General features: G+C 45.0%; 1 protein-coding gene across 5 annotated transcripts in view; it reads right to left on the bottom strand.

Moving 5' to 3' along the window:
* The window catches only part of atad2b (ATPase family AAA domain containing 2B), a 153,975-nt gene that overhangs the window by 53,532 nt on the left and 79,026 nt on the right, over positions 1 to 21,417 (bottom strand). The window contains exons 25-27 of one of the 5 annotated variants that reach the window (XM_046298767.1): positions 14,398 to 14,442; positions 14,084 to 14,140; positions 12,134 to 12,534 (exon numbers count right to left, since the gene is read on the bottom strand). The exons of 2 other annotated variants lie outside the window; for them this stretch is intronic. In XM_046298767.1, the coding sequence (XP_046154723.1) occupies positions 12,512 to 12,534; positions 14,084 to 14,140; positions 14,398 to 14,442 (125 nt within the window). In that variant the 3' untranslated portion in view covers positions 12,134 to 12,511. Of the gene's footprint in view, positions 1 to 12,133; positions 12,546 to 14,083; positions 14,141 to 14,397; positions 14,443 to 21,417 lie in introns of those variants that run through there. 2 more of the 5 variants (XM_046298768.1, XM_046298769.1) reach the window with 2 other exon arrangements.

Below are 21,417 nucleotides of genomic sequence, written 5' to 3'. Positions count from 1 at the left end.
GGCAAAGACGAACCAAGGGAGACTTCTGCATCTACAGAAGTCCGACAGGATTGTGTCCATAAATCTCACCTGGCCCGGCACATATTTTCTGAGCAACCATCTTGATCAATCAGTAAAGATGAGATCAACACCAGCACAGGTAATTCTCCATATCTTCTTAGTACTGGTGGCCTATCTTCTGATGAATGCAGGAATTGGGTAACTGGCTAGGTCCATAAGAACATCTATTACAGTTCAACAGAAGTGAAAGTGCCCCTGGTGCCAGACTTAGCTGGCTGCATTATAGGAAAACAATTCAAGTATATGCCCAGATCTGTGTGGTCGCTCATGTGTGCATGGTGGTTGTTTATTTACGCTTACGCTCAGAGGTAAGGCTGCTCTTTAAGCCTGCTCTACTGTCTGTTTATCGGAGCCTACCCTTCTGTAAATCTGCCTTAATCAGAACAGTAATGGAGACATCGTTACTGAAAACCCACCGCCAGTCTGCTGCCGACCATGACAGCCCTGGAAAGTCATTTGGGGTGGTTGAGATTTCCCTAAACCCACAAACACTTTCCAAACAATATGCCATTCAACCCGCCTGACCATACAGCCGCTTTGATTGATCTGATAGGCTACCTGAAGAAAGAAAAATGCAGTGGAATCAACATTTTTAGATATGGTATTATATGCACTTAAGATTTAGCACCACCCGGTGGCCGATGTATTTAACAGCTTCTAGCTTAAGCTTATTTCATGGTACTTTGTTTTTTGGTGGTGAAAAGGAACCCGGAAGTTATTCAGATGAGCTTCATTGCTGAACGGTTGCAGTAAAGATGGTGGAAAATTATGTATCATACATTTATTTTTACATTGAGAAAAAAAAGTGTCAAGTTTCCCATCTGTGGATGTTACCTTTCCCACATGACAAAAAAATACCATCTTTGAAAACATTCTCAAAGATAGTCACGCAAGAGGGGGAACGACCACTTATACAGATCAGAAACTTTGATCCTTTTCCCCCCCAATGGGAAACTACCCAGTAACAGCTGGCTCTGGTCTACTCTGAGAAATATACACGTGGCTATATCTGTCAAGACAGTCATTTAAATATTTTGTATATTTTTCATCAATTGAAACACTGGAGGGCTTTTCTAAAGCCTATCACTGACATGGTTTTTAAATGGAGTTTGGCTGGCTGTCAAATGGCTGATACATACACCATAAGGAGAACAGTACACTACTAAAACACTTGAAATTGCATGAATTCAGTCTGTCAAGAGGCAAGGATATGGAGAGAAACATGTATACTGCCTAGCTGTCTGGATTGGTCGTAGTCTGCATTGATTGATTAGGATAACTGAAATAGAACAGTCTTAGGTTTGGACAAAACAGTATGCTTAACACTTACTATAACAACAATAATATGTCTCACCTTGGTTGGTACTATAGCACATCATCCAGAGTGATTCGGTGGTACTACATTTAGTATATCAAAAACCATGTGGAAATCAAACACACAACTCTAAATCACTCTGGATAAGAGCATCTGTAAAATGAGTCAAACGTTATGTAAATGGATCCAACCATCAGAAGTACACTTTGTTGCTATATTCAAACCCCCTAATCCCTCACCCCCTCAGGGTCTCTTCCTCTGGCAACAACCACCCAGTACAGTCTGACTCATTGGACAGGCATCAGCCATAGCTGTTCAATCATCCAAACACAGCTGCTCCAGGCCTGTTTCAGAAATGTACTATGATAACCATCTTCATGGCATGTCAATAACACAGGCAATATTCAACACATGTCCAGAAGACAAACAAGTAGGGCTGTGTAACATGAGCTAAATTAAAGAGATGAGAGCGAGGAGAGAGCGAGGGGGAATGAGGAGAGAGCGAGGGGGAATGAGGAGAGAGCGAGGGGGAATGAGGAGAGAGCGAGGGGGAATGAGGAGAGAGCGAGGGGGAATGAGGAGAGAGCGAGGGGGAATGAAGAGAGTGAGAAAGATAAAAAATGATAGATGAGGAGAGCGGGGGAATGAGGAGAGCGCGAGGGGGAATGAGGAGAGCGCGAGGGGGAATGAGGAGAGCGCGAGGGGGAATGAGGAGAGCGTGAGGGGGAATGAGGAGAGCGTGAGGGGGAATGAGGAGAGCGCGAGGGGGAATGAGGAGAGCGCGAGGGGGAATGAGGAGAGCGCGAGGGGGAATGAGGAGAGCGCGAGGGGGAATGAGGAGAGCGAGAGAGAGAGAGAGAGAGAGAGCAGAAATGAGGATAGAGAGGTGAAGATAGCAAGTTGAAGGGCGAGGCGAAATGGAGAGAGGCGAAATGGAGAGAGAGAGGCGAAATGGAGAGAGAGAGGCGAAATGGAGAGAGAGGCGAAATGGAGAGAGAGAGGCAAAATGAAGTGTGAGATGAAGAGAGAGAGCCGAAATGGAGAGAGAGCAGCAAAATGGAGAGAGCGAGATGAAGAGAGACAGATGAGGATAGAGGGAGGGATGAGGATAGAGAGATGAAGAGAGAGATTGAGAAGACTAGTCCTGAGAGCTATTCACACTGTTGTCAGCTCATCTGCACCCTAAAACAATAAATGTAAGAGAATAGGCATCATGGTTGATTTTACATTAATTTCACGCTTGGTGCAACAATGTTCCATCTGTGCCCACAAAATGGCAGCTTTGGCTGAGAGCTCATAGCTGGATGGCTTTGGGGATTTCATTAGCCAGCACCACGGGGGGGGGTTCTGGCCGATGGGGGACACAGTTGTGATAACTTCAGGTCCAGTTCTAATAACTAAACACATTAAGAATCACAGCGGTTCTGAAGGGGATTTTCGTACTTGGACAGTACCAGCAACTTCCATTTATAAAATAAGAGGGATATTATGGGAAGATTCAGATGAAACTATCTGTTGTAATTTATCCACCTGGGGTTTGAGCTAAAGGCTCTTCCTCATGTCTTTAAAACCAAACTATTAGACAGACTTGTATAACAGTTATGTAAAAAAGCACAGACAGTGGATCCAGTTTAGTATTTCTTTCTTTAAACGAATTTCACAGCTACTGTCTGCTACCATAAGGAACATCCATCCATACTGCTGTACCAACAAGCACTTTAAAAACGTAATCATTTAAAAACTTGTGATTCCCCCTGCTTACAATCTCTACTATGCTAATAGTGTCTATTATGCTACCCGGTAGTTTCGTAAAGCTGGAAATCTCCTCTGTGCACTCTGAAACATTTTATTTGGCAATATCCACTGACCAAGGGGGAAGTGTAAATGTGAAAGGACTGGCGCTCATCATCTCCCAGCCCTGGACTGTTCCTTTGTAAATTAGAACTTTAAATGGATCCTAATAATTGTAAAATGGAAATACACTAATATATATACAGTTGGAGTCAGAGGTTTACATAGACTTTAGCCAAATACATTTAAACTCCGTTTTTCACAATTCCTGACATTTAATCCTAGTAAATATTCCCAGTCTAAGGTCAGTTAGGATCACCACTTTATTTTAAGAATGTGAAATGTCAGAATAATAGCAGAGAATGATTTATTTCAGTTTTTATTTCTTTCATCACATCCCCAGTGGGTCAGAAGATTACACACACAATTATTATTGGTAGCATTGCCATTAAATTGTTTAACTTGGGTCAAACGTTTCGGGTAGCCTTCCACAAGCTTCCCACACAATAAGTTGGGTGAATTTTGGCCGATTCCTCCTGACAGAGCTGGTGTAACTGAGTCAGGTTTGTAGGCCTCCCTTCACACTTTTTCAGTTCTGCCCACACATTTTCTATAGGATTGAGGTCAGGGTTTTATGATGGCCACTCCAATACCTTGACTTTGTTGTCCTTAAGCCATTTTGCCACAACTTTGGAAGTATGCTTGGGGTCATTGTCCATTTGGAAGAACCATTTGCGATCAAGCTTTAACTTCCTGACTGATGTCTTGAGATGTTGCAGAAGGGACTGGTGCACTTCACAAAATAGATAGCTTCATGAATAAGGAAAATTGTGGATATAATTTGAAAAATGAAAACTGAGTTTTAATGACTCCAACCTAAGTGTATGTAAACTTCAACTGTATAAAATACACACACACATAAATATATATGTATGTGTATATACACGCACGCACGCACGCACGAACACACACACGAACACACACGAACACACACGAACACACACACGAACACACACACACACTTCCATTCAAAAGTTTGGGGTCACATAGAAATGTCCTTGTTTGTCAAAGAAATCCAAAAAAATTGCCCATTAAAGTAACATCAAATTGATCAGAAATACAGTCTAGACATTGTTAATGTTGAAAATGACTATTGTAGCTGGAAACTGCTGTTTTTTAATGGAATATCTACATAGGCATACAGAGGCCCATTATCAGCAATCATCACTCCTATGTTCCAATGGCATGTTGTGTTAGCTAATCCAAGTTTATCATTTTAAAAAGGCTAATTGATCGTTAGAAAACCCTTTTGCAATCATGTTAGCACAGCTGAAAACTGTTGTTCTAATTAAATAAGAAATAAAACTGTCCTTCTTTGGACTAGTTGGCCTACTTCAGCATTTGTGGGTTCGATTACAGGCTCAAAATGGCCAGAAATATAGTACTTTCTTCTGAAACTCATCAGTCTATTCTTGTTCTGAGAAATGGAGGCTATTCCATGTGAGAAATTGCCAAGACACTGAAGATTCCGTACAACGCTGTGTACTACTCCCTTCACAGAACAGCGCAAACTGGCCCTAACCAGAAAATAAATTAGAGTGGGAAGCCACGGTGCACAATTGAGTAAGAGGACAAGTACATTTAGTGAGTCTAGTTTGAGAAACAGACTGGCAGATTCATTAAATAGTACCCGCAAAACACCAGTTTCAAAGTTAACAGTGAAAAGACGAATCCGAGATGCTTTCCTTTAGGGTTTTCCTTTAGCTTGACTATTTTCTACATTGTAGAATAATAGTGAAGAAATCAAAACTACAAAATAAGAAGCAGAACATTGTCGTCACCAAAAAAGTGTTAAATAAATCAAAATACATTTTATACATATCTGGTATTCTTCAAATTAGACACGTTTTTCCAGGATGACAGCATTGCACACTCTTGGCATTCTCTCAACCAGCTTCATGAGAAATGCTTTTCCAACAGTCTTGAATGACTTCCCACATATGCTGAGCACTTGTTGACTGCTTTTCCTTCACTCTGCGGTCCAACTCATCCCAAACCATCTAAATTGGGGTGAAGTCGGGTGATTGTGGAGGACAGGTCATCTGATGCAGCACCATCACTCTCCTTCTTGGTTAAATAGCCCTGACTTTTTTTTCTTTCAACTTTATTTAACAAGGTAGGCCAGTTGAGAACTAGTTCTCATTTAAAACTTCGATCTGGCAAAGATAAAGCAAAGCAGTGTGACACAAACAACAGACTTACACATTGGATAAAACAAACATATAGTCAATAACACAATAGAAAAACCTATATACAGTGTGTGCAAATGTGCTAAGATCACAGCCTGGAGGTGTGTCGAGTCATGATCCTGTTCAGAAACAAAGTGATAGTCCCATGAAGCGCAAACCAGATGGGACAGCGTATCGCTAAAGAATGCTGTGGTAGCCATGCTGGTTAAGTGTGCCTTGAATTCTAAATGAATCAGTATCACCAGCAAAGCACCCCCACACTATCACACCTCCTCCTCCATGATTCGCGGTAGGAACCACATATGCGGAGATCATCCGTTCACCTACACTGTGTATCAAAAATCTCAAATTTGGACTCAGACCAAAAGGACAGATCCCCACCGGTCTAAATGTCCATTGCGCGTGTTTTTTAGCCCAAGCAAGTCTCTTCTTATTGGTGTCCTTTAGTGGTTTCTTCGCAGCAATTCGACCATGAAGGCCTGATTCACGTACTCTTTTTTTGATGTGTCTTTTTAAGCATTTATTTGGACTGCAATCTGAGGTGCAGCAGAGCAAACTCTGGGTCTTCCTTTCCTGTGGTGGTCCTCATGAGAGCCAGTTTCATCAGAGCGCATGATGGTTTTTGCGACTGTACTCAAAGTTCTAGAAATTTTCCAGATTGACTATGTCTGAAAGTAATGATGGACAGCCATTTCTCTTTGCTTATTTGAGCGGTTCTTTTACCAAATAGGGCAATCTTCTGTATCACACCCCTACCTTGTCACAACACAACTGATTGGCTGAAACGCATAGAGGAAAGAAATTCCACAAATGTACATTTAACAAGGCACACCAGTTAATTGAAATCCATTCCAGGTGACGACCTCATGAAGCTGGTTGAGAGAATGCCAAGAGTGTGCAAAGCGGTCATCAAGGCAAAATAACCTTTGAAGAACCTCGAATATAACATGTATTTTGATTTGTTGAAAAACATTGTGGTCACTACATGATTACATGTGTGTTATTTCATAGTTTATGTCTTCACTATTATTCTACAATGTAGAAAATAGTAAAAAGAAAAACCCTTGAATGAGATGGTGTCCAAACTTTTAACTGGTACTGTATATCTATACACACAAAACTATGTGGACACCCCTTCAAATTATCCACACAGCCATGCAATTTCCATAGACAAACATTGGGAGTAGAATGGCCTTACTGAAGAGCTCAGTGATCTGGAGTGATGAATCACGCTTCCCCATCTGGTACTCTGACGAATCTGGGTTTTTCTCCTGTTCCAGGAGAACGCTACCTGCCCCAACGCATAATGCCAACTGTAAAGTTTGGTGGAGGAGGAACAATGGTCTGGGGCTAGGCCCCTTAGATTTCCCTTCACTGGAACTTAATGCTACAACATACAATGATATTCTAGACAATTCAGTGCTTCTAACTTTCTGGCAACAGTTTGGGAAGGCCCTTTCCTGTTTCAGCATGACAATGCTCCTATACACAAAGCGGGGTCCATACAGAAATTGTTTGTCAAGATTGGTGTGGAAGAACTTGACTGGCCTGCACAGAGCCCGGACTTCAACCCGACTGCAAACCTGGCCTTATCGCCCAACATCAGTGCCTGACCTCACTAATGCTCGTGGCTGAATGGAAGCAAGTCACTGCAGCAATGTTTCAACATCTAATGCCTACATACTCAACTGGCGGCCAGCAGACCGGATCCTGACCCAGAACAGGGTTTGTTAGTACGTCGATAAATTACATTATCCATCCGGACCATTGCCACCTAGGAAATGTGTGACCTGACTTTCTCAAATAGTACTTGAATATCCCTGATCGAGTGGAAAGCCTTCCCAGAGGAGTGGAGGTTGTTATAGCAGCAAAGAGGGGACCAACTCTATATTAATGCCCATGATTTTGGAATGAGATGTTCAACTAGGTGTCCACATACTTTTGGGCATGTAGTGTTCACAGCTCCTTACACCAAAATACTCTTCTCCTTAACATGAGTCCTTGTGATATGTGTGTGTGTCCCTTGAGAGGCCTGTGGGTCAGCTGGTCTTGTTTAGTAGGTAGCAGCAGCTGGGGTACAGCATGCCTGGATGAGCATACAAACTACCTCTGTCAGGATCCACATGTTCACACACACACGCACGCGCGCCTCCAACAAGGTGAGGAGGACTACTTCACCGGTCTGCACCACTAGTGCAGGAAAAAGTCCAGGAAAAACACATGTTTTCCATAATCATGTTTTTTGGGAACATATGCATACTGGATATGAGGTCATCCACATTGGATAGGTAAAGCATATGGGTTTCGAGGTGGGAGGGGGGAATAGGAAAATACATCATTTTCTCCCATTTCATGCATACTGAGCACAACTCTGAGCTCCAACTTTGGAGCTCTTTACTTGACCAGAGCAATACTTGTACAGACAGTGACAGTAGAGCTCGAGGACAAATCCTTGGCATTCAACGGAAAGGAAAGGCTGAGAACGTTTTTGTTCCGAGTGTGTATTCTTTCTGAATGTACACATTAGAAATACTGTCTGTATTTACTTCACCTCGACTATATCGTCAAGAAGGAAAGAAAGTGTTTACTTAGGAAATAGATGAAATGCTGTCTTTGTTCATCAAGGTCTTCATTTGGATTGGCAGGCAGGGGAGAATACAATAAAGGTAGTGAGAGGAGGAGAGAAAAGGGCTGTTTCCACAGAGGTGAGTGGAGACTGAGGCAGAACGGGAAAGAGCGAACAGCCAGGAAGTAACACATTCAGCCTCCAGTGGGCTGTCGCCTTGGGCTCCACATTGACTGACGTGGAGGACACACAAAGCTAACACCTGACTTGTCCTTTTTCTACACTCACAAGCCCTCCCATTGTGCCGCAGTGTTGTTGTTGGTGAATCTGTTGAAATGCTAAATTGTTGTATCAGGAGTTATGTGCATGCTTCCACAAATAAAAATACAGACACTTCTAATCCAGATTGAGAGTGTAAATGGATTTGGTTACTCGTCGTAAGGGAGAATTCAACGCTGAAGGCGGAGGGAAAATGCATTAGCTTGAACTCTATACAGGCCTTATTGCGCGCCATTTTACAACCTACAGATTTAAATCAATTGTGAAAAGTGCTATTATTGTAACAGCGTTATTGAATCATGCCAGAAGAGTGATCTCCTTGAATCATGTTGGAGTTCATAGAATATTGCTCAAAAAAGAAAAAAAAAAGCTAATGGGCTCTCCAGTCACGGCTAAAAAAGGGACACCTCACCGCTAGACACTACTTGGGGTGTTTTTCCAATTTACCTGCATAATTATGAGCGATGAGAGGGTGTTTCAGACATAATTATGCCCTATAGCTACATTAATTTTTTATTTTCATGACGGGAGAGTTCATCCAATGACGTCACTGGTTGATTGAGCCTGCTTTCTGATCGAAACATGAATCAAGTCATGTTTTCTAGAAATTATTGTGGACTTTGTGTTTCGCCAATTGTGTGATCACGCTGGCAGCGAGTAGATATCGGTGTCCTTGTTAAATAGAGCTATGGACTTTTCTCAACGACATTCCCATTTATCAGGACATTGCAGCACATCAAGGTTGATTCAATTTCCCTGGTTTTGTAAAGACTACTGCCTGCCGGGAGTCACACTTCCTTGATCCCACACTCGAAGGCAGGCTTTATAAACAAGAGTGTTACTAGTTTAGAAGAGCTATGTTACAGTGCACTGAGATTGCTAAATAATTTGGCTGCTTCTGAGAATTACTCTTTCCAAGAAGAGCTGGCTGACTACATTTTCTTTATACATACTTTCACATAAGAACATACAGTCCTATTTATTTGAGCCAGAAGACACAAAAAGGAGTTGACAGCTGGGGATAAAAAAACATGCAGCCTAGACAAGCTGGACCAGGACAAGTAGTGCATTTGGAAATAATTCAGACCCCTTGTCCTTTTCAACATTTTGTTACATTACGGCCTTATTCTAAAATGTATGAAATAGTCCCCCCCCCAATCAATCTACACACAATGCCCCATTATGACAAAGCAAAAACAGGTTTTTAGATATTTTGCAAATGTATAGAAAAGTACATGTAAAAATATTCATATCACATTTACATAAGTACGCAAACCCTTTACTCAGTTCTTTATTGAAGCACCTTTGGCAACGATTACAGCCTCGATGCTTCTTGGGTATGACGCTACAAGCTTGGAACACCTGTATTTTGGAGAGTTTCTCCCACTCTTCTCTGCAGATCCTCTCAAAGCTCCATTCATCTTTCCCTCAATACTGACTAGTCTCCAAGTCGCTGATGCTGAAAAACATCCCAACAGCATGATGCTGTCACCACCACGCTTCACAGTATGGATGGTGCAAGGTTCTCCTGACGTGACGCTTGGCAATCATGCCAAAGAGTTCAATCTTGGTTTCATCAGGCCAGAGAATCTTGTTTCTAATGATCTGAGAGTCCTTTAGGTGCCTTTTGACAAACTCGAAGTGGGCTTTCATGTGCCTTTTACTGAGGAGTGGCTTTGCCTGGCCACTCTACCATAAAAGCCTGATTGGTGGAGTGCAGCAGAGATGGTTGTCCTTTTGGAAGGTTCTCCCATCGCCACAGAGGAGCTCTGTCAGAGTGACCATTGGGTTCTTGGTCACCTCTCCCTGTCTAAGACACTTCTCCCCCAATTGCTCAGTTTGGCTGGGCGGCCAGCTTTGGGAAGAGTCTTGGTGGTACCAAACTTCCATTTAAGAATGATGGAGGCCACTGTGTTCTTGGGGACCTTCAATGCTGCAGACAATTTTTGGTACCCTTCCCCAGATATGCCTTGACACAAGCCTGTCTGAGCTCTACGGACAATTCCTTCGACCTTGGTGTGGTTTTTGCTCTGACATGTACTGTCAACTGTGGGACCATATATAGACAGGTGTGTGTGCATTTCCAAATCATGTTCAATCAATTGAATTTACCACAGATGGACTCCCATGAAGTTGTATAAACATCAAGGATGATCAATGTAAACAGGTTGCACCTGTGCAAACATTTCTAAAAAAACTGTTTTTGCTTCATTAGGGGGTAATGTGTGTAGATTGATGAGGAAATTTGAATTTAATCTGTTTTAGAACAAGGCTGTAATGTAACAAAATGTGGAAAAAGGGGCCTGAATACCTTCCGAATGCACTAAGTTGTTTTGCTGTTGGTAGCTAGCTAGCAATATAAGCTCTCTTTTTACGAGGCAGTGTTGTTTAGTACAGTACAATTGTGATCGATTCTAGCTAGCTGTATTTGCTATACCTAAAATGTACTGTAGTCTAACGTTATAGCTAGCTAGCGGAGAGTAAAGGAATTACTTTGGCTTGACGAATCAATCTTGTAGTAATTATACCTGTATGTTGTAGCTAGCTGGCTAACGTATGTCTGTGAGATATGACTCTACACCATGCTGCTACAGTATGAATACAGACGGCACACAATTGCCCATGAATGAGTAATAGCGTTCATCTTTCTCTCACAGACAACACCACTTGGATACAAAGAAGTTGATGACTCAAGAGATGTGAAAGGTCCCATAACAACAAACTCCCTTTGTATCAAATTGTCTCCGAACACCTCACTGCACCACCAAAAACACATCATATGCTCGTGTTCCCTTTGTAGAACTGTTAGGCGTTAGTAGTATATTTTTCTTGTACTGTATATATGTCACACATTACACAGCAGGAACAGTTATGGCAAACTCACCTTGGTATCCAGAGCAAATAAACTTTGTCTTGAATACAAGCAATGTCTACTTTTTTGCTATATTGAGACCAATATACTGTTTTGTTACATGTTTACTTGCCAACAAATTAAAGTTTAAGTGATAAACTACCTGAATAATTTGTTTCAGCAGTAAGACTGAAGCTACTTTATCCTAATATATATAGTGAACAAAAATATGAACCCAACTTCTAAAGTGTTGGTCCCATGTTTCATGAGCTGAAATAAAAAATCCCAGAAATGTTCCATATACACAAAAATATTATATGTTGTGCAGAAATGTGTTTACATCCCTGTCAGTGAGCATTTCTCCTTTGCCAAGATAATCCATCCACCTGACAGGTGTGGCATATCAAGAGGTTGATTAGAGAGCATGAACATTACACAGGTGCACTTTGTGCTGGGGACAATAAAAGGCCACTAAAATGTGCAGTTTTCTCAACACAATGCTGCAGATGTCACAAGTTGAGGGAGCATGCAAATCGGCATGCCGACTGCAGGAATGTCCACCACAGCTGTTTCCAAATAATTTAATGTTAATCTCTCTACCATAAGCAGCCTCCAACATTGTTTTAGAGAATTTGGCAGTACGTCCAACCGCAGACCACATGTAACCATGCCAGCCCAGGACCTTCACATCTGGCTTCTTTACCTGCGGGATCGTCTAAGACCACCGACCCAAACAGCTCAATGAGACTGAGGAGTATTTCTGTCTGTAATTAAGCCTTTGTGAGGAAAATCATATTCTGATTGGCTGGGCCTTGCTCCCCAGTGGGTGGGCCTATGCCCTCCCAGGACCACCCATAGCTGCACCTCTTCCCAGTCATGTGAAATCCATCAATTAGGGCCTAATGAATTTATTTTAATTGACTGATTTCCTTTGAGCTGTAGCTCAGTAAAATCTTTGAAATTGTTGTATTTATATTATTGTTCAGTATACATTTCATAAACATAATGAAGTGATCAAGAAGTTGAGGTCAACAGTTTATTGGTTTCTGATGCTGCTGGAATCACTTAGCCGCTTGTAAAATATATTATACAAAACACTTCTATACAGCTAGCAATATATACACCACAATGCAGTTGTGACCATACTACAACATCAGTCTAACTGAATACGGATGTTGTGTTGATTGAACGTTCCAAGCATGTTCCTGAATGTTTTTCAGTTGGTGAACAACTTCTTGTGTTGGGTAATGGCAGCTGGTTTAGCAGGCTTTGGCGCTGTGGCGATGTTGAGTTTGGGGGGGCCGCAACTCTGGCTCCTTGTAGAAAACTCTGGTCTTTCCTGCAATCCACAGCCAGGTGAACAAGCCTTATATACTTTCTTTACCACTCACTGCTTCGACCTATTGCAGAAGATTTGTTTGTACTGCAGGTCTCCTGGAAAGACATGGAGGCAGGTCATGAGGATGTGTAACCATAAAATAAACCAGGTTCATCTGTAAAAAAAAAAAGGAACAGTAGACTGGTGTGCATTTTATTATACTCTATCAATAAATGGGGCTTTGCTGGGCTGTTAGCAAAGATGTGAAAAGTTTGAAGGGTGCTTGTAGATGGTCTAGTTGTCTTATTGTGTATGAGCACCTATAATTGTGCTGTTGAGGAGAGCACTGCCAACAATAGAGGGAATAGGCTAGAAGAGTATACTAAAAGCCCCTCTCCCCCATGTCAAAGACCTGACTGCAATGGTGGGAATAGGCTAGAAGAGTATACTAACAGCCCATCTCCCCCATGTCAAAGACCTGACTGCAATGGTGGGAATAGGCTAGAAGAGTATACTAACAGCCCCTCTCCCCCATGTCAAAGACCTGACTGCAATGGTGGGAATAGGCTAGAAGAGTATACTAACAGCCCCTCTCCCCCATGTCAAAGACCTGACTGCAATGGTGGGAATAGGCTAGAAGAGTATACTAACAGCCCATCTCCCCCATGTCAAAGACCTTACTGCAATGGTGGGAATAGGCTAGAAGAGTATACTAACAGCCCATCTCCCCCATGTCAAAGACCTGACTGCAATGGTGGGAATAGGCTAGAAGAGTATACTAACAGCCCATCTCCCCCATGTCAAAGACCTGACTGCAATGGTGGGAATAAGCTAGAAGAGTATACTAACAGCCCATCTCCCCCATGTCAAAGACCTGACTGCAATGGTGGGAATAGGCTAGAAGAGTATACTAACAGCCCATCTCCCCCATGTCAAAGAACTGACTGCAATGGTGGGAATAGGCTAGAAGAGTATACTAACAGCCCATCTCCCCCATGTCAAAGAACTGACTGCAATGGTGGGAATAGGCTAGAAGAGTATGCTAACAGCCCATCTCCCCCATGTCAAAGAACTGACTGCAATGGTGGGAATAGGCTAGAAGAGTATACTAACAGCCCATCTCCCCCATGTCAAAGAACTGACTGCAATGGTGGGAATAGGCTAGAAGAGTATACTAACAGCCCATCTCCCCCATGTCAAAGAACTGACTGCAATGGTGGGAATAAGCTAGAAGAGTATACTAACAGCCCCTCTCCCCCATGTCAAAGACCTGACTGCAATGGTGGGAATAAGCTAGAAGAGTATACTAACAGCCCATCTCCCCCATGTCAAAGACCTTACTGCAATGGTGGGAATAGTTTGAGGAACACTTGTGTATTGGTGATATTTATCATGTCAACAGGTCATGCATACTAAACTTTACACAATACCCACCCCCCAACAGTCAGTCACCCACACCAACCCCTCTTTACTAATACCTCCCTTTCTACCATGTAGACTTCAACCCTTGCATGAACAACCAACCAAGTTGTAGCCTACTTGTAAACCCACCAACTATGACAAGACACAGACCATGTTAAAGCCTAGCTCCAGTAGATGTATTTGCTCATCATGGAGTCATGGAAAGTTTAGTAGATTTTAGAAGGTGACTTACACAAGTTTCTGGTGCTGAGCTTGATGTTGATGCCTCTGCAGATGATGGTATTGGACTCTAAATAGAACACAGCTAGTCACGTTAGCTAGCTACCGAACTACAGCAGAGGCGAACTGTTAACCAACGTAACCTAACAATGCTTATATTAACTTGCAGCAAAGTTACAAATCATGTCTCCAGTAGCAGCCGGCTAATTACATTGATATGCTTTGGAATATAGCCAGCATATTATTGAAACTAGCTAGCTAGATTTAGGTTTTGATTAACAACTGTAGCTCTCCAGCTTTTTAGCTAGGTAACATTAACTATCTTACCATGTGGTCTTGCAGCGCCGATGTTGGCTGATGGGATGCCTTCCTCTTCGAAGTGAGGGGGAAAAAAATTGATGGAATAACATTCCCTTTGAAAGTATGATGACATGGCAAACCTTTCCATTTAACATTGAAAGTCAACTTAAAGCTGAATGAAAAGCTAAAAACTTGCAAAGCTCTGTAAATATAACCCTAGAGCTAATGCAAGACATTTGACAAGAACACTATATTGGGAGTATAACTGAGCAGCAGACCTACAGCGAATGGTGTTAACATGAGCATGCAGGATTTATAAGGTACCTGCATACATAGTCCCAAGTTTGCCCAAGTCAAAGACAGTCAACACACATAGTTGCGAGAAACAGGAGGAGTATAAATGGAAACAGATGAGTGAATAATGGATTAGGTGAAGGTACAGTGGGTGAACTCTTCTCCATATTCTCCTGTCAGAGTTAATAATATGAACACAGCGGGGCCCTGGGCTGCCACAGCCTAACCAGCCAGGTGATGGCTCTCTGGCCAGGAGCTGCCACAGCCTAACCAGCCAGGTGATGTCTCTCTGGCCGGGAGCTGCCACAGCCTAACCAGCCAGGTGATGGCTCTCTGGCCGGGAGCTGCCACAGCCTAACCAGCCAGGTGATGGCTCTCTGGCCAGGAGCTGGGCTGCCACAGCCTAACCAGCCAGGTGATGGCTCTCTGGCCAGGAGCTGCTACAGCCTAACCAGCCAGGTGATGGCTCTCTGGCCAGGAGCTGCCACAGCCTAACCAGCCAGGTGATGGCTCTCTGGCCAGGAGCTGCCACAGCCTAACCAGCCAGGTGATGGCTCTCTGGCCAGGAGCTGCCACACCCTAACCAGCCAGGTGATGGCTCTCTGGCCAGGAGCTGCCACAGCCTAACCAGCCAGGTGATGGCTCTCTGGCCAGGAGCTGCCACAGCCTAACCAGCCAGGTGATGGCTCTCTGGCCAGGAGCTGCCACAGCCTAACCAGCCAGGTGATGGCTCTCTGGCCAGGAGCTGCCACAGCCTAACCAGCCAGGTGATGGCTCTCTGGCCAGGAGCTGCCACAGCCTAACCAGCCAGGTGATGGCTCTCTGGCCAGGAGCTGCCACAGCCTAACCAGCCAGGTGATGGCTCTCTGGCCAGGAGCTGCCACAGCCTAACCAGCCAGGTGATGGCTCTCTGGCCAGGAGCTGCCACAGCCTAACCAGCCAGGTGATGGCTCTCTGGCCAGGAGCTGCCACAGCCTAACCAGCCAGGTGATGGCTCTCTGGCCGGGAGCTGCCACAGCCTAACCAGCCAGGTGATGGCTCTCTGGCCGGGAGCTGCCACAGCCTAACCAGCCAGGTGATGGCTCTCTGGCCGGGAGCTGCCACAGCCTAACCAGCCAGGTGATGGCTCTCTGGCCGGGAGCTGCCACAGCCTAACCAGCCAGGTGATGGCTCTCTGGCCGGGAGCTGCCACAGCCTAACCAGCCAGGTGATGGCTCTCTGGCCAGGAGCTGCCACAGCCTAACCAGCCAGGTGATGGCTCTCTGGCCAGGAGCTGCCACAGCCTAACCAGCCAGGTGATGGCTCTCTGGCCAGGAGCTGCCACAGCCTAACCAGCCAGGTGATGGCTCTCTGGCCAGGAGCTGCCACAGCCTAACCAGCCAGGTGATGGCTCTCTGGCCAGGAGCTGCCACAGCCTAACCAGCCAGGTGATGGCTCTCTGGCCAGGAGCTGCCACAGCCTAACCAGCCAGGTGATGGCTCTCTGGCCAAGAGCTAGGCTGCCACAGCCTACACAGCCAGGTGATGGCTCTCTGGCCAGGAGCTTGGATGCCACAGCATAACCAGCCAGGTGATGGCTCTCTGGGCAGGATCTGGGATGCCACAGCATAACCAGCCAGGTGATGGCTGTCTGGCCAGGACCTGGGCTTCCACAGCCTAACCAGTCAGGTGATGGCTCTCTGGCCAGGAGCTGCCACAGCCTAACCAGCCAGGTGATGGCTCTCTGGCCAGGAGCTGCCACAGCCTAACCAGCCAGTTGATGGCTCTCTGGCCAAGAGCTAGGCTGCCACAGCCTACACAGCCAGGTGATGGCTCTCTGGCCAGGAGCTTGGATGCCACAGCATAACCAGCCAGGTGATGGCTCTCTGGGCAGGATCTGGGATGCCACAGCATAACCAGCCAGGTGATGGCTGTCTGGCCAGGACCTGGGCTTCCACAGCCTAACCAGTCAGGTGATGGCTCTCTGGCCAGGAGCTGCCACAGCCTAACCAGCCAGGTGATGGCTCTCTGGCCAGGAGCTGCCACAGCCTAACCAGCCAGGTGATGGCTCTCTGGCCAGGAGCTGCCACAACCTAACCAGCCAGGTGATGGCTCTCTGGCCAGGAGCTGCCACAACCTAACCAGCCAGGTGATGGCTCTCTGGCCAGGATCTGCCACAACCTAACCAGCCAGGTGATGGTTCTCTGGCAAGGAGCTGCCACAACCTAACCAGCCAGGTGATGGTTCTCTGGCCAGGAGCTGGGCTGCCACAGCCTATACAGCCAGGTGATGGCTCTCTGGCCAGGAGCTGCCACAGCCTAACCAGCCAGGTGATGGCTCTCTGGCCAGGAGCTAGGCTGCCACAGCCTATACAGCCAGGTGATGGCTCTATGGCCAGGAGCTGGGATGCCACAGCCTATACAGCCAGGTGATGGCTCTCTGGCCAGGAGCTGGGCTGCCACAGCCTAACCAGCCAGGTGAGGGCTCTCTGACCAGGAGCTGGGATTCCACAGCCTAACCAGTCAGGTGATGGCTCTCTGGCCAGGTGCTGGGATGCCACAGCCTAACCAGCCAGGTGATGGCTCTCTGGCCAGGAGCTGCCACAGCCTAAACAGCCAGGTGATGGCTCTCTGGCCAGGATCTGGGCTGCCACAGCATAACCAGCCAGGTGTGGCTGTCTGGCCAGGAGCTGGGCTTCCATAGCCTAACCAGTCAGGTGATGGCTCTCTGGCCAGGACCTGGGCTTCCACAGCCTAACCAGTCAGGTGATGGCTCTCTGGCCAGGAGCTGGGCTGCCACAGCCTATACAGCCAGGTGATGGCTCTCTGGCCAGGAGCTGGGCTGCCACCGCCTATACAGCCAGGTGATGGCTCTCTGGCCAGGAGCTGGGATGCCACAGCCTAACCAGCCAGGTGATGGCTCTCTGGCCAGGAGCTGGGCTGCCACAGCCTATACAGCCAGGTGATGGCTCTCTGGCCAGGAGCTAGGCTGCCACAGCCTAACCAGCCAGGTGATGGCTCTCTGGCCAGGAGCTGGGCTTCCACAGCCTAACCAGCCAGCAGATGTCTCTCTGGCCAGGAGCAGTGGCTCCAGTAACTGCCTATTCCCCATATAGCCTAGCACACTACCTGGCCCATCCTAAACAGGTGGCCAAATGGCTCTAATCTGGAGCTCAGTCTCAAACATCTACAACTAGTGCACTACTTCCGACCAAAGTCACATAGTGCGGTCGCAGAGTACTATAGGGAATAGGGTCCGCTGAAGCCCCTGGGTAGAATTGGTTTACCCTCATTCAATCATAACCTTTGCTGAAGGAGATGCACCAATATACTGATCCAAGGGCAGATTTGTGTTTTCAGTCTAGAAACATGAGGCGTATGAATGGGGACACGGGAGAATGAATTATGGGTTTGGTAAATACATGTACAGAAACGGTATTTCTATGTGTATTCACAGTGTCTGGCGGTAACTTCAGCAGCAGTCTCTCCAGGTAAGTCCTGGAGGGCAGTGGAGTATGCAAGGTCCTGTCATATTTATCTCAACACCTAATTGATTCCCCCCGATCAATTCATTGGACATGTCACAGAAGTGCTCCAGGTGAGAATTGGTTGCCAATGATTACTTTCTCACAAATAATGAATTACCAGAGCTAATTAATTAAGTTCTGGAGCGTGGTGATAACCTGAATTCCCCGGAGCGGCAGGATTAGTGACCGACATGTGAAGCACTTTGGCTCCTGATATAAAGAAGGGAAACACTAATGGTGGGAGCCTCCATTTGCCCATTTAACTTTCTTGATTTGGTCGGACAGGGGAAACAGAAGAGGAACAATCTAGATGACTACTTCTGAATGCAACCACTTCAAACCCCTCAGGTTATTAATAGAAAATGTAACAATATCAACACTGTTAGAGGATTGACCGAGGTCATATGTGGCTGTAGCTGATTGTGTTGAATACACCCACACAACAATAACAAAAAGAGCTTCAAGTGTTTGGATTAAAAAGGAAGAAAAACCATCTCATTGACTACTGCATGCATTTAGTCAATGTCATGAAAGGCCTCAGGTTATTGGAAATAAATATGATGGCGCAAACAGAGGATTGACAACAGTGAAAGAAGCCTGGTCCATCGTAACCAAACCTGGTTGTGTTTATACCGTGTACTGTGCTTACAGTGTATAAGCAAAGGCCTAGAAAATCACACGGTCAGAAAAAAGAGAAGAAATTTAACACATCAATCCAAATCCACACTGTAAACCCTGGATCGTATTCATGAAAAAGTGCTGTACATTAAATCGATTGTTGCTACTCGCCTCCTACACCCAGATTAGGGCGATAGACCAAATTAATTGATGTTTTAGCGCGATACTCCAAATGCCTGTATTGCAAGAATACAAGTTTATGTTGTTGTTTTTATGCACCTTTAGGTCTTTTTGGTGCTCTGTATGCTTCTTTCCTTTTACACACACACCAAGCCCCTCCCCCTGCCACTCACAACAACAAAGATGAAAGATCACTTCTTCCTCTCTGACAAGCAGTTTCAACTCACTATTTGCATTTGAGATTTGGTCCAACAGAAACGGTCATATGGACACCGAAACACATTCAGACAATATTTTACTGTAATAGAGGATAACGACCTTTCTAATGATACAATTTTACGGCTCAACTCCTCATTGGCAACACGTTCTCTTTCTGAGAAATAAGGTAGGCCATTTTATTTCAACATCTGAACACAGTGTAAAGACCAGCCTGCTGTTCAAACAGTTGGAGACTGACAGAATAGTGTGTTCATAACAATTCATCTGTTCTACCTTGTCATCTAGCAAACAGTTGGCTAAACTTGAAATATAAGATTCGCTGGCTACTCACTAGCACGTGGCCTGTGCTTGAGAGATTGTATTATGAGACATAAGTTAATTCCCTATAATGCCTGCTCTAAGAAGTTAGTCAATAGTGAACGTGCATTATGCATGTGTAACGGATGTGAAACAGCTAGCTTAGTTAGCGGTGGTGCGCGCTAAATAGCGTTTCAATCGGTGACGTCACTTGCTCTGAGACCTTGAAGTAGTAGTTCCCCTTGCTCTGCAAGGGCCGCAGCTTTTGTGGAGCGATGGGTAACGACGCTTCGTGGGTGACTGTTGTTGATGTGTGCAGAGGGTCCCTGGTTCGCGCCGGGTATGGGCGAGGGGACGGTCTAAAGTTATACTGTTACACATGGTTCTGATAATTTCTTTCCCAAAAAGGTAATTTTCATAGACTTGAAAGTCAGATCAGTGATTATTGCAAAAATGCATATTGTAATTAAATAATTAGTGGGTCTTATGGTTGTGGAAGGCTTATATTTAGCCTGGGTATAATTTCACAAGTCCTAAATTCACTTGATTATTGCTGACTGTTTGACATGCAGTGTATTATACACACACACACACCTTCCTAATATTGAGTTGCACCCCCCTTTTTTAGCCCTTAGAACAGCCTCAATTCAACGGGGCATGGACTCTACAATGAGTTGAAAGCATTCCACAGGGATGCTGGCCCAAGTTGACAACTGTGGGTAGAATTGGAGTCAAGTTGGCTAGATGTCCTTTGGGTGGTGGACCATTGCTGATACACAGTAAACTGTTGTGTGAAAACCCCAGCAGCAGTGCAGTTGACACTACTACCATACCCATTCAACAGCACTTCAATCTTTTGTCTTGCCCATTCACCCTCTGAATGGTACACACAATTACATGCCTCAATCGTCTTTAACCTGTCTCCTCCCCTTAATCTACACTGACTGAAGTAGATTCAACAAGTGACATCAATTAAATATCATAGACTGACCAGGTGAAAGCTATGTCATGGAAAGAGCAGGTGTTCCTAATGTTTTGTACACTCAGTGTATATCGTGAATCGCACATTTTTTTATTTCATTAGGCAAGTCAGTTAAGAACAAATTCTTATTTACAATGACGACCAACCCCGGCCAAACCCGGACGATGCTGGGTCAAATGGGCCTCCCGATCACGGCCGGTTGTGATACAGAATGGAATCGAACCAGGGTCTGTAGTGAAGCATCTAGCACCGAGATGCAGTGCCTTATACCGCTGTGTCACTTGGGAGCCCAAGTTAGAAAGCAATAGAAATATGGTTTAATAATTGTCCAGCCCTAACCCAGATGAATCATTAACAGTAAGCTAGAAGTTAAAATAGACAGGCACACACACTACTAATGATGGAAAAGAGAATCGCTCATCTCAAAGACTGCTGGTTTACACACCCAGCAGGAGGCCTATAACTGGTGTCTCTAGAGAGACTGGCGCCATCCTGTGGCAGAACAGAGTACTGCAGTAAAGCAACATTAGTAAAATATTTTATTTTTATTTAACATTTATTTAACTAGGAAAATGAGTTAAGAACAAATTCTTATTTTACAATAAAGGCCTATCCCGGCCAAACCCTCCCTTAGCCAAGACGACGATGGGCCAATTGTACGCTGCCCAATGGGACTCCAGTTGTGATTACAACCCAGGATCGAACCAGGGTCTGTAGTGACACCTCTAGCACTGAGATGCAGTGCCTTAGAACGCTGCGCCACTCGTTCGTGGGGGCGTGATGCCATTTATATTTGTGGTGATTGTGATCCTACATATTCTGAAACTGAAATAATACTTAGACAAATCTTCGAGGTAGGCCTAAGCTGTGGGGGGGGACACCAGTTGGTAACTAGGCTGAACTTGGTCATCACGGCAGCAGATTTAAAATCACAGAGGAACTTTAGTAAACTC

Source organism: Oncorhynchus gorbuscha, linkage group LG14, assembly GCF_021184085.1.
Source record: "Oncorhynchus gorbuscha isolate QuinsamMale2020 ecotype Even-year linkage group LG14, OgorEven_v1.0, whole genome shotgun sequence".
NCBI lineage: Eukaryota > Metazoa > Chordata > Actinopteri > Salmoniformes > Salmonidae > Oncorhynchus > Oncorhynchus gorbuscha.
The sequence above is the reverse complement of the archived record's forward strand: the minus strand, read 5'-3'. Positions and strand labels throughout refer to the sequence as shown.